The following is a 13,146-nucleotide window of genomic DNA, read 5'->3' as shown; positions in this document are numbered from 1 at the left end:
GAAAAAGGGGGTGTGAAAACCTGCTGTGTGCGGTCCGAAAGGTAGGATGAAAACCATTTCAGGACAGCTCCACCCAGCCCAAGGTCCTCCAGTCTTCCCAGCAGGATTTTGTGAGAGACGGTGTCGAATGCTGCCGATAAATCCAGCAGCACCAACACCGCCCTCGATCCCTGGTCAAGCGTCCACCTCACCGAGTCGGCCATTTCGATAAGGGCCGACTCGGTGCTGTGGCCCGACCTAAAGCCGTGCTGGGAGTCGTGGAGAAGACCATGGGTTTCAATGTATTTCGACAGCTGGGAATGTGCCAGTCTTTCCAATATCTTGGCTGGGGCAGGCAGGAGAGAAATAGGCCTGTAGTTACTGGGATTGTCTGGATCTAGGTTAGGTTTCTTTAGGATGGGAACTAAGGAGGCAAGTTTCCATTTGGCAGGGAAACAGCCCGTTCTGAATGAATCATTCCAGATGAGATTGAGGTAGGGGTTGAGAAGGGGTGCATGTTTTTTATAGAGCTTGGCCGGCCAGGGGTCTTTGGGTGAGCCTGATTTGCATTTGGTTAGTTCGGCCAGAGAGTCTACTTCTGATATGGTGTCAAATTCGAATAGGGTAGGTAGCTGGGGCGAGGGGGTAGAAAGTTTCTTTTTTTGCCCTGCGGTTTTGGGGAGGGGGAAAGAGGAGTAGATGTCCTCAATCTTATCCTCAAAGAATTTAGAGAGTTTGTCGCAAAGCGACTGGGAGGCAGGCTGAGTACGAGTCAGCGCAATGGGGTTAGTGAAGGATCTCACTATGTTGAAAATTTCCCTAGGGCCATTACTGGCAAGTTGGATTCGGGATGCCAGAAAATCACGTTTGTGTCTTTCAATCATTCTCCGATATTCTTTAAGGGCTGATTTGTAGGTGATTTTGCTGTCAAGGGAGAAGTTGAGTCTCCAAAGGCGTTCGAGGGATTTACAAGAGGCCTTTTTCTGCCGCAGCTCATCAGAGTACCATGGTGCGGAGGGTGTCGCCCTGTAGGTTTTTATGGGTTTGCTGGGAGCTAAGGCATCCAAGGCCTGAGTAATCCATGAGTCCAGATTATCGATCAATATGTCCGGATCGGACGACAGACAAGGAGGAAAGTTTTTGAGGTGTCCCAGGAGTGATTCAGGAGTGATGCAACTCCAGTTTCTACCTGATGATTTAGGGGTGATGGCAGGTCTAGCGTGGCGGGTGATGTCAATCTCGAAAGGGATGAGGAAGTGATCCGACCATATAACCGGGATGGGAGATGTGACTCGGATAGATGGTAGATTGGAACAGATCAGATCCAAAGTATGACCGGCTTTATGGGTAGGTAGAGTAACTGTTTGGACAAGCTTACAAGCGGCTAGCGTCGAAATGAAATTACTGCTGTGGGGGCAGGAATCATTATCGACGTGGAGATTAAAGTCTCCTAGAGTGGTGAAATTGGCGTATCGTGTGCTAAGCTGAGTAAGATAGTCCGCCAGTGCCAGTAAGTGAGAGACATTGGAATGCGGGGGGCGGTAAATAAGAATTCCAGAACAAGAAGAGGATGGGGAGATTTGGACGTTGAAGGGGAGACCTTCAATGCTGTCAATTTGGTCAAATGGGGGAAGGGAGACCGCCCATTTGGATTTATGAATTAATGCAACACCACCCCCGGATTTACCGTTGGGTCTGTTTGCACAGATGATGTTATAGCCCTCCGGAAGTGCGAGGGTAATGGCGGGATTCGTGGTGTCATTTAGCCATGTTTCGGTCAAAAAAAGCAGATCCCAGTCGTTGTCCCGAAGGGACTGCCAGATGTCAATGGCGTGTTTACTCAGGGATCTGCAGTTGATCAGAGCAGCTCGGAGGGTCGAGGGGGATGGTAGACCGCGTGAAGGAGGGGAAATCAGGACGTGAGTCGTTCTGATAGTGTAGCCAGGAGAGGGAAGAGAGAAATTGCAGACAGAGCAAGCGTGAGCAATGCCTTGAACGTCAGAGGAAGGGAAAAGGCAGATAAGGCACTGAGGGGGTTTCAGAGACAGCAGCTCCTTTCGAGAATAGGTAGTGATCACATGGCTAGGGGGTCGGAGATAGCTACCGGCCCCGGTCGCGTCCTGATCGCGGACGAGCGCAGACGAGCTTGCCTTAAGCGCGCCTTCGGCGCGCCATCGTCGCGCCCGCTGCGCTCGTCCGCTGCGCTTCCGGTATATGCACATGATTATGAAGGTAAAAAAGGGATGGGGCGTGGCCTCGTAGTGGGCGTGGCCAAGTCAGGGCGTGGGAAATGGCAATTAGAGAGAGGGCGCCAGTTTCAGCTTTTCCAGTGCTCGTTTTGCTGGAAAAACGGGGTGTCTACACACAGCAATCGTGTGGAGAAAGGGTAAGTGCAAAGTTAAAAGAGTTTCCAAATTTACAGTTTTTAAAACACAGTGCTACAAACACGAACTAGAATCTGCTCCCGGCTGTGCCTCAGGAGTGTTTACAAAGTTGTCAAAGCGCTAGCGAATCAGGGCGTCTTTTAAGACCTTCGGCGAGGGGGCGTGGCCTCGTAGTGGGCGTGGCCAAGTCAGGGCGTGGGAAATGGCAATTAGAGAGAGGGCGCCAGTTTCAGCTTTTCCAGTGCTCGTTTTGCTGGAAAAACGGGGTGTCTACACACAGCAATCGTGTGGAGAAAGGGTAAGTGCAAAGTTAAAAGAGTTTCCAAATTTACAGTTTTTAAAACACAGTGCTACAAACACGAACTAGAATCTGCTCCCGGCTGTGCCTCAGGAGTGTTTACAAAGTTGTCAAAGCGCTAGCGAATCAGGGCGTCTTTTAAGACCTTCGGCGAGGGGGCGTGGCCTCGTAGTGGGCGTAGCCAAGTCAGGGCGTGGGAAATGGCAATTAGAGAGAGGGCGCCAGTTTCAGCTTTTCCAGTGCTCGTTTTGCTGGAAAAACGGGGTGTCTACACACAGCAATCGTGTGGAGAAAGGGTAAGTGCAAAGTTAAAAGAGTTTCCAAATTTACAGTTTTTAAAACACAGTGCTACAAACACGAACTAGAATCTGCTCCCGGCTGTGCCTCAGGAGTGTTTACAAAGTTGTCAAAGCGCTAGCGAATCAGGGCGTCTTTTAAGACCTTCGGCGAGGGGGCGTGGCCTCGTAGTGGGCGTGGCCAAGTCAGGGCGTGGGAAATGGCAATTAGAGAGAGGGCGCCAGTTTCAGCTTTTCCAGTGCTCGTTTTGCTGGAAAAACGGGGTGTCTACACACAGCAATCGTGTGGAGAAAGGGTAAGTGCAAAGTTAAAAGAGTTTCCAAATTTACAGTTTTTAAAACACAGTGCTACAAACACGAACTAGAATCTGCTCCCGGCTGTGCCTCAGGAGTGTTTACAAAGTTGTCGCTCTACAAAGAAGGATCCAAGAAGAATCCTGGCCCTTCTATGTTCCACTACCTTTGGAAGACAGAAGAATCTCCCTTGGAGTCAAGGAGTGACTCCCCTGCTTGGCAGGCACCAAAAACCTTAAATCAACGGTTGCAAACTTTCCCGCTCCCGCTGGAGTCTGAAGTCCCTGTGACCCCGGAAGCAGATTTCCTGACCTAACGACAGCCATTTTGAGTCCCCAGTGAAGCTGTGGTGTCTGGACCCCACGAGTGACGAGGAACAGCAATACCTGGGGACCATGCACTATTGTCAAGTGCAAACCCTAAACAATGTTCTATGAACTTGTGCATTGGACCATTTGTGGCCCAAGCCCCCAGCAGGTCTTGCACCAAAAATCAGCAGCCTACCTCATCCCGAGTGACCGTGGGCTCCTGTGAAGCATTTCCTGAGGCAGAGTCTTTGTGATCACTTGCCTGTTAGTTAGTGGGTCCCCCGAAGACTTTCTCAACAACTCAAAGGGCTCTCCTGGTTGCTCCAGGCCTGCCCTCACTTACCTTCGCTGGGTGAGTCCATCAAACCTTGCTGGTCTGCACCATCGACTTTCTTCAGTCTACACAAGACTTGCATTTGCCAAGGCTTGTTGTCTCCAATCCGGTTGCCAACACCGCCATCAGCTGCAGACTTCATAGGACACTCCAAATCCAGCTGCTGGTCATCATCAATCTCTCCTGGACCTCGTGAGCAAAGAGTCAAATCATCATCGACGACCTGAATCGACGCAACATCTGTGGTCCTCCATCTTGCTGGCCACCGGTCACTGGCAAGTGACTTTGAACAATGTGCCTTCAATTTTCGGGTCTTCTCCATCTTGAATCCACCTTCGGATTCCACCGGACACTTCTTCAGACGACGCAAGCAGCAAGTCTTCTTTGGTCTCCATAGAAAACAGTGACGCGACCCGACACCAAAAGACACCTATGCACCCGGCTTCCCTGGGTGAGGTAACTCGTGCACTCCAGTGCCCAAGTGTATGTTGGCCCTCAAAATACTTACCTTGTAAGTGGCTTGCTTGTAGTCTTCCTCGAAGTACCCTAGAACTGTAAAAATCTAACCGCGACTTGCACCATTATAACCAATAGGAAACCCGCGGCTGTGTTCACACACTGCACGCGTCTCGTGTGGGCCTGTTACTTACCTGCTAACACTGCAGTAGTGAAGCCCCAGCGATTCCCCAGGCCCTAGGCCTTGTTATTTTGCAAGTCGACATCCTTATACCACTTTCTTAGTATATGGTCTGGTACGCCCCTAGGGCCCCAGCCATATTTGTGCTTAATTTATTGTGAAACATTGAAATTTGAATGTGTACCTGGTTTCTAATCTCAAAAAGAGATTAGTAGAGTGTGTCTAGTAATAAATACATATATATTTGATATATATACCTGTGTGGTGTCCTTTCATTTGGTAATTCAAGAGATTATAAGGTAAAACAAGCTGCTTTACATTCCTCTGAGACTTAGCCTGAAGGCTGCTCTCCACAGCTACCACTAGGATAGCTTTCTTTAAAAGGTTGTCTTAAACCTATCTACCATAAGAGTCGAATTGGACTGGTGCAAGGTGGCCACTATAACTAGTGACCAGCATATGCCAGGCCAACTTCTCACACTTGAGGACTGGTGGTTCATGTGCGCGCTAGAGTACCATACTACAGTAAATATTACCCGAAACACACGGCCAGCATATCTGTCACTTTCAGTGCCCAATGGCGAGACACTTTACTAGGGCGGTGCTGCAAGCTGGCGGAACTTGAAGTTTAGTTGCAGTGTGTACGCTGTCTGCACTACCGCGGGCGGTGTAATGCATCCTGCGGCCCTCTCAGGCTCACCCGACCACCATCGGCACTGGCTAACTCATACTCCCCGTTGAGAGCAGGACCCTGCTGCCTGGCAGCCTGTAGCAGAGGGAGCTGTTTGCTGCTGGATTTCGGCTGCTGCCTAACTTAAACATCCCGCGGCAGTTTCTTGACAGATTCTTGACTGTGACTGAATCAATGGTGTGTGACATAGATTTGAGCTGGGCCCGGCTCAGAGAGGTGAGCGCTGGCGTGTTTATCACATTATTATTTTAGCATCACAATAAGCCCAAATCAAAACCTGTGATCAATTAAGCTGCCCCCTGTCGGAGCTGCCCCGCAGGCTTTTCTCGTGTGCTGTTTAACATATGGAGGAGAACAACATGATCCAGATAACAATCCGAACGGGGTCACTGGATGCAGCCCCCACGCAGATCTGGTGGTGCCTCGCCTTCCGTTTTAAGTTCTGGCAAGGCACCCCAGACAGTCATTACTATGCACATGCAGTGTAGAGATTCCAGGTTGAAACGTGTTGTTTGGTTCTTTTTACTGAGCTTCCCTAGGCTGTGGTGCTGGCAAGATGCTTTTTTTATCCCCCTGGGCCTTGATTCACAAAAAACCAAAGGGCCTCCTGGCAGTCAGTGGAGCTCCCTCCCCCGTCCAAAACATATTTTCGGTCCCAAGAAACTGCTCTGACTCCGAGAGCAGATCGTTGTACACCAAGGCCAGTCTACCCAAAACAAGCAGAGCGGCCATTGTAACTGGCAGTTGAAGTTCTCAAAGAGTGCTAAACGATTGCTGAAGAATAACTAACACCCTAAAGGCAATCCATTACACCGACGTAGCGCCTGTTTACATTTCACACGTTTTACTCTATATTGCATTCCTGAAGCCTGTGATGTTTCTGTAGATTTTAACAATGCACCGACACAGCGTGCTTATGGGCCATTTCAGAGAGATGTTGGAAGAGAAAGAATGAAAGTGTACAGAGAGTGAGAAACTGCAGAGGACAGTTAGCCTGGATGACAAGGGGAGAGAGTGATGGTAGTAAAAGGGAGGGGTGGAATTTTTCAATTCTCAGCTAGGGCGGCAAAACACCTAGAAACGGCTGTGTCCATGGAGGGAGTGAATCAGAACCAAGCCATGTGCCAGGCCCTCAGAGCCTATCAATCAACTCCTCAATCCACAACTGGAGATAGCCCAGCCACCTTGCCATCTGGGAGAGTGATCAGAACTACCTCAATGGACCTTGGATCGATCAGTAAAAACTGACGAAGTTTGAGACACTGATGCAACTCGGAAAGAAAAGTGAAAACATATGCAGACCACCATACCTATGAAACTGTCTTTGACAAAGGAGATTGGGTACTGGTCAAGCAGACACGAAAGTGGAAAACTGACAATCCTTTTGACGCTGACCCTCTACGGGTTGTGGTGAGCAAAGGACACATGGTGACAGCACATCGTCCTGGAAAATCCATCACTCATGACACATCCACATCACACTTTAAACACCTACCTCAACACTGGTCGACTACTGAAACCAATATTGAGACATCCCTTTGAGAGACCTCCCAGTTTTTTCATCCCCACTTAAATCTCTCGTGTAATCTATTTGCATGCTCCAGGACTGGCGAAGACGATACAAGTAGGTCTATGAATAGGTAAAGGGATGTGTTAATGGGTGAATCGTTTATTTAATGGTCAAAGAATGGATGGACGGAGAGATGAATGTTATTTCCTTCCCTTGTTCAGCGTGAGAGGTTTGGTTACAGTGGAGATATCTTACTTCTTTGGCTACTGTCTTAGTAAATAGTACTATATAAACATAGGCATGTATTATCCAACTATTGTGTACTTATTTTACTTCATTATCCATCAGTTCACATTCTTTTTTTATTTTAGTAAGCTACAATTAGAGGCTTCATGTCCGATTTTTTTCAAATGTCCCCTATCTATGTCTATAGTTATTAGGTGGGTGCCTTCAACCCTGTATCTTTGCTTTTAGTTTACTGTTTTCTAGATGGTATAAATTTCCCTTTCGAACATATATTAATAGATGTACATTAAAATTACACGTCCTTTACTAATATTTTCTACATTTCATTACCTAAATATGTATAGTTGGATCCATTCGATAATTCAGTTTAAACGGGTTTCCCTGAGCTGTGAAGCACGCCAAATGATTTGGAATGTGAGATCCTCTAAGATTAGCATCATCAACCATACGTCCAGTTTTTGCAAATAGGTCACCTAGCAAGATTAGCCCTTTCTGTGAACCCGCAACGGGCCGTACATAACAATATACATGAGCTCATATTTCTATTGTCTTCAAAGCATAACTGTCCGTGTTTGGGGCTGAAGGCGACTGCCAGTGTTAAAGGACAGCTATGCAGCTGTTGAGGAGCGGGTGGGTGCAGGCTATGAAAGCTGCCGGTCTGGCCACACCCTCAGTCATAGACACAAAGCGCCACTCGCTCCACAGGTGAACAACGGGGCGGAACCATTCACCCTTCCGATTGGCTGTTGATATGCACCAAATATTGCAACAGCCAACCCGAAGGATCTGAAACTTGGAGGGAGGAAAGCAGAGAGTCATACGGAACGTGACAGGCAAGATCCGAAAACCCCAGTAACGGAACACACCTATTGCATAATGCACCCATTGGAAAAAGCAGCTGTCAGTCACTGCCAAGCAGGGAGAGGAGCTAGTGAGTGACATTACGCTCCTCCAATCCAATCCAGGGGTTTGGGGTGTGGCCTATTATTGCTCGTGGTAATGTTTGAAAACGGCAAGTACACACTATACTACTATACTGTGTACGCTTTAGCCAGTTGTCGGGCTTTTTTAGTATCTGGAAGAGCAGATTTTCAGATTACGTATTTCATGCCTTGAGCGAGTGAGACATGCACCATGCAACTCTAAATATCCCATGCTGCATGCCCTAAACACAGTAAGCAGAGCCTTCCCATACTTCCGCGTCACCTCTTCGAACGTGCCGCAGCCAATAGACGCCATGTGCCGAGACCGAGGGCGTTTGGTATTGGCTAGTAGTTGTTTAGTGGGCGGAGCGGTGTGTTCCGCGCCGCTCTGTGTGTAGCTGGCTGCCGCTGCCGGCTGTGGGTGTTCTGTCTCTTTGGAGCATCTGTCCCCGGCGAGATCTGCATGCCTTCCCTGTGAGCCGAGGCAATGTGGCGCGGAAGCCCCGGGCTCCTAGTGCTGTGTTCCGGCCTGCGGGGCAGCGTCCGACGGGAGACTCCGTGGCCAGGACAGCGGCTGTGAGTGGGGATCCCCGCCGATGGAGGCTGGGGCGGCTAGAGCGCCGGGCGGCCCGGCGAGCAGCACTGGCAAAGAGCAAGGAGAGGAGGCAGGCTGGTGCCCACCTACCTCCCTGCAGGAGCCGCCGCCGCCGCTTACAGAGGAGCCACAGCAGTACCGACTGGAGGACTTGGACACGCTGGCCACAGTGGGTAAGTCAGGATCGTAGCCCTTCCGCTGCAGATGTGCCACATCCTTTCAAACAGCACACTTCTGGTCTATAGTGCAACATTGGAATGACACCCTCCCCCGAAATCCCCAGATTCGGGCTTTACTCACAGCCTCCTTTCACAGCATTACCAAGGGAGAGGGCACTGCCTGCAGCTGTATTCTGACATGGTTCGTGCCACCCCTCACCACTTTAACTGAAACGAATACGAGCTTTGTTCCACTAATTATGGCTACATCACTTTTTGCAATTTCCTTGTGCATTGCGTGTGTGGCTTTCAGAGTGGTGAAAAGTGGTCCTGGGCACTGGGGCAGCACTTGCGTTGCTGCACCCATGAAATGCACCCATTGCAACCGGCGAGGCAAGGGCTATTCTAAAGCTAAGACACCAATGTCCCCCACCTCCTAGTAGGTGGGGCCACTCCGCTCAAAAGAACTAGTAGCAGGTACTGCCGATTAAGCCCAACAAAATGCAGTTGGGTCTGCGATGTCGTAGTGGGTGTGATGGAGGCTGGCTGTCACCCCCAGGAGCGTGATCCCCCATAGACTGAATGATATTTGCCGGGTGACGATGGAAGCTGGTTAGGTGTGGCTGGCATTGGAGCAGGTGAAAGCTTAGATTTATATGGTGTTAGCCGGCATGCGCCAGCTCTAGGCTCTTCTGTCTCATCGAAGGTGATGGCAATGCACACTGGGAGGTAATGAGTCCGCCGTACTGTGCCCCCACCGCCCCCTTGGTTAAGACGGGGACCGCTTATCACTTTAACCCAGACAACTAAGTTATCTGCATTAAAGGTGTGCGGGAGCTTGTGGGAACACACAGGGTGGCTCCAAGGGATTATGGTCCTCTCGCTGAGGGTACGCCAGGCTGAAGTAATCCTTGGCTGCAGCTGACTTGGGTGTAGTCGGTGTTCGTGTGCGTTGCGGTTAGTGGGAGACGGGACTTTATCATTGGGCTTTGGCCGCACGAGGAAAAGTTTAAAGGGAGGATGAGAAATATTGGAAACGGTGAATGGAGAAAAAAAAAATTAAAAGACGGAAGTAAAGGGTGGTGAAGAAAAAGGCACGACGTCGAACCAGAACTATACTGCCTCGTGATGTTCAGAGTTGGCGTGGGGCACCTAGGAAAAAGTTTGGGGGCTTTGAATATTTTTTTTTTAATACAAACGGACTGTTGAATGTAGCCATACACGAGATATCCTAATTGTCAGACGCAGAAGAGGAGATAGTCTATCAGAGGTCTTGATAACATTCCCGGTGGAGCCCCCAAAAGTGGCTGGGGTGCAGCCAGCAGAAGAGGCATCCATTTAGGCAGACAGGTGAAGTTCCGAAACACCCTCTCACGTGGAGCAGGAACCCTAATGGGAGTCAAGATGTAAGAAGCCGCTAGCTACACGCTGCACGGGTTGGTTTCTCCTTTTGGCGTTTTTCCACGTGATCTTTGGACGCCGAGTCCTCGTGGGAGGACCGGTGCTTCTTTCTTCCTTGCTTTGTAGTCACTGCTCCCCGCGGGGAGGAGCCAAGCATGTTGTGCAGTGAGCAGAACACACCCCTCACAACACGGACCCTTCCTAGTGTAACTAGGGCCAACACCATCACGCAACAGTCACGAAGTACACAGTTGATTACTGGCTATCTAAAAAGTCCCACCCACCTCTTGCTGTGAGTCACTTTGATGTTCGTGCACGAACTTCCCCATGATTCAAGTTTGTCATAATTGAACACGCTGCAGAACAGTGTTTTTGCTCTACATGGCATATAAGGTTTCAGTCGCTAGTTGCGTCATAGAAATGTATGATTTCTGTACCACTTCATTGAAAGCGGAGTTTTGTGGCAGGTGAACGTTATTGCAACGATTGTCAAGTGTGGTTGAGTGCTTAATTGCTGGATAAAAAAAGCGCACGGTCCCAAAATGTTATCTAGAAGCTAGCCTCGGTGCTGCCGAATTCCAGGGTTGTCCAATGCCAAGGCAGTCTCATCTTGATTGCACCACACCACTTTCTCGAACCTTCATTTCTTGTCTGTCGTACTCTTGGCAAATTCTTCCCTTTACCACTGTCTTCCTATCTTTCTTTACATTTCTCCCTTTCATGCCTTTTGCTTTCCTGCTCCATTTCAGAGTTTGATGACGAAATATTAGTTATGGTCCCCATGGCCATAAGTGGATTGGAAAAAGAGGGGCTCCATGAGAGGGGTGTGCCCAATATAAATAGTGTGGGGCATAAACATGTAAATTAAAACTCTCATAGAGTGCCACCCTACCCATACGTTTGCACAGAATCACAACTGCAACAGGCATACGTGACCATTGCTCTTTTCAGAGAGGCCAAGCATTGGGTGATCATGTATTCTGAACACCTTTTTGGCACACTGACATTCGCTAAGTAATATGCTGCCTATTAAAAATAATAATACTGGAACACAATTTCCTGGAAAAAGCGCAGTCCTAAGGAATGCAAGATTAGGTAAAGAATGTGAAATATAAACAGGAAAGACATGAATTACCTAATGTCATTACCGTTTTCTGCACATTTATTAGAAATAAATCCACGTTTGTGCCTGTAAAGTTGAATACAGGACCCGAAAGGGACCCGTTTCGATGTCCTTTTGAATTACTACAAGGGCTGAGACCTCGCCCACTTAGAAATCGGATGATCGCCAAACATGAATGTGGTTGTATGTCATCTGTACCGTTTCGCTGCTAGAGTTTATACAACGGTCCCAGTAAAGCCTTACATTTTATTATGCTGCATAGCTGTTGTCTGTGTGGCCGTTTATGTTGAATGGGAGACATTTGACACTGATCAGACAATGGTATTTTGTGGTTTTAAGCGATGTGCCCCCCTTGATAAAACTGTTTTGCTGCTTTGCACATGTCAATATTTGGGCTACTTAAGGGCGCTAGTTTTAAATTGCTCTGCTATGGCGAGAAACTGTCTCCAGTCCTCCTTCGATGGGCCCTTCTGTATTCATTTCGGCGGTGGAGCGAGGCCCTATCTGATGGAGGCTATAGTTGTTTTGAAGTTGACTGCTCTTCTATTGCCACTGTTTGTGTAACTGCAAAGGGATGGTCTGGTGTGCTGAACTCCATAACTAGACTACTGCCTTTAAGCACACTTGCCATTAACATGATGGATGGAATGCTTCAAATAATGTCAGTCATAAGCAATTGCTTTGGCTGCATTCCACTGGATTATTTTTAGCTTCTTTGTACTATTTTAGATTGGGACCAGCGACATGCAAACATGTAATGTCGCCCCACGTAAGATGGGAAAAATTGAAATGCCCGTCCTGTTCCCTTCTGAATACGAACACAAGCAATTTCAGACCACTGCTATGGGAAGGTGTTCCATAGGTTGAGCATAGATGTTCTCATGCACCCACCCATACATTTTGGTGCATCCCTAGATTTACCAAGACTGGCCAACCTGGGAATGTGTCAAAATGCTACAACTTCCCAGGGGTGGCGCAACCTGGTGAAATATCTTTATTTCTCCCTTTTGTTTCCTCTTTCTAAAAATGCCTCAAAGGAAAGTTTTGTGCAGGCAGTTGTCCTTTCCAACACAAAAACAATTCTGCCTGCAACGCTGGCGTCCTTGCCCCATGGCTCAAGGGTGTCTGTGTTGGCATTTGGCAGCAGATTGTGCGCCAGCACTGGCAGAGAGCAGGGAGGGATCATATACTGGTAAAAATGGCACATTCGTGCCCTCTCCCTTTCATCCACTGCAGCAAGTTGTCTTGCCGAATTGTGAGAAAGTTTGATAAATCTATCCCTTGGTACTTTAGAAGCACATTTCACATTATATATCTGTGGTATTCAGTAGTTTAAAAGGCCACACACATTTTGTACATTTCTACAAAGTCATATGGGGGTGAATGTTTCGATTTGTTCTGCATTCCGTCCATCGATCGCGTGTCTTTTGCTTTCTCACCGTAAGTGCGCTGGGTATGCCCAGACGTGGGTCCCGGGCTCACTGTGCCACTGGGTTCAAGCTATCCTGGCTGATAAGGGGTGAAACCCCGAAACCAGTCCTAGGATGCTTGTTTCCGGTCCAGGGAGGACCTGGCTTGGTAGTTCGGGCTGGACTGTTCCCATGAGGCTCATAGTCAAGACTGATTTGCATATGGCCAGGTCTAAACTGGGGTGGCATGGTGAGCAAAAGAATGATGGATTTAACCCAGATATCTTGACTGGGGGTGAATGTTTTGATTTGTTCTGCATTCCGTCCATCAATTGTGTGTCTTTTGCCAACTCCATAACTAGACTACTGCCTTTGAGCACACTTGCCATTAACATGATGGTTAGAATGCTTGAAATAATGTCAGTCATAAGCAATTGCTTTGGGCTACATTCCACTGTCTATAAATTGTGTTTATGTTTATTTAAGAAAACTGTTTTAGACTTTTAAAAACATTTTTTGGTCTGTAATTTTAAATTGGTGTGTTTTCTCTAAGAATGTAG

The 13,146-nt window shown here is 48.3% G+C and overlaps 1 protein-coding gene across 1 annotated transcript in view; it reads left to right on the top strand.

Annotated features, from left to right (window-relative positions):
* Positions 1–8,260: 8,260 nt before the first annotated feature.
* PRKX (protein kinase cAMP-dependent X-linked catalytic subunit) overlaps positions 8,261–13,146 on the top strand; it is a 395,625-nt gene continuing 390,739 nt past the window's right edge. Inside the window, exon 1 of the mRNA XM_085622583.1 lies at positions 8,261–8,668. Within this exon, the coding sequence (XP_085478709.1) occupies positions 8,497–8,668 (172 nt within the window). The 5' untranslated portion in view covers positions 8,261–8,496. The remainder of the gene's footprint in view (positions 8,669–13,146) is intronic.

This window comes from Triturus cristatus, chromosome 8 (genome assembly GCF_964204655.1).
Source record: "Triturus cristatus chromosome 8, aTriCri1.1, whole genome shotgun sequence".
Lineage (NCBI taxonomy): Eukaryota > Metazoa > Chordata > Amphibia > Caudata > Salamandridae > Triturus > Triturus cristatus.
This window is presented reverse-complemented; position numbering and strand designations above follow the sequence as displayed.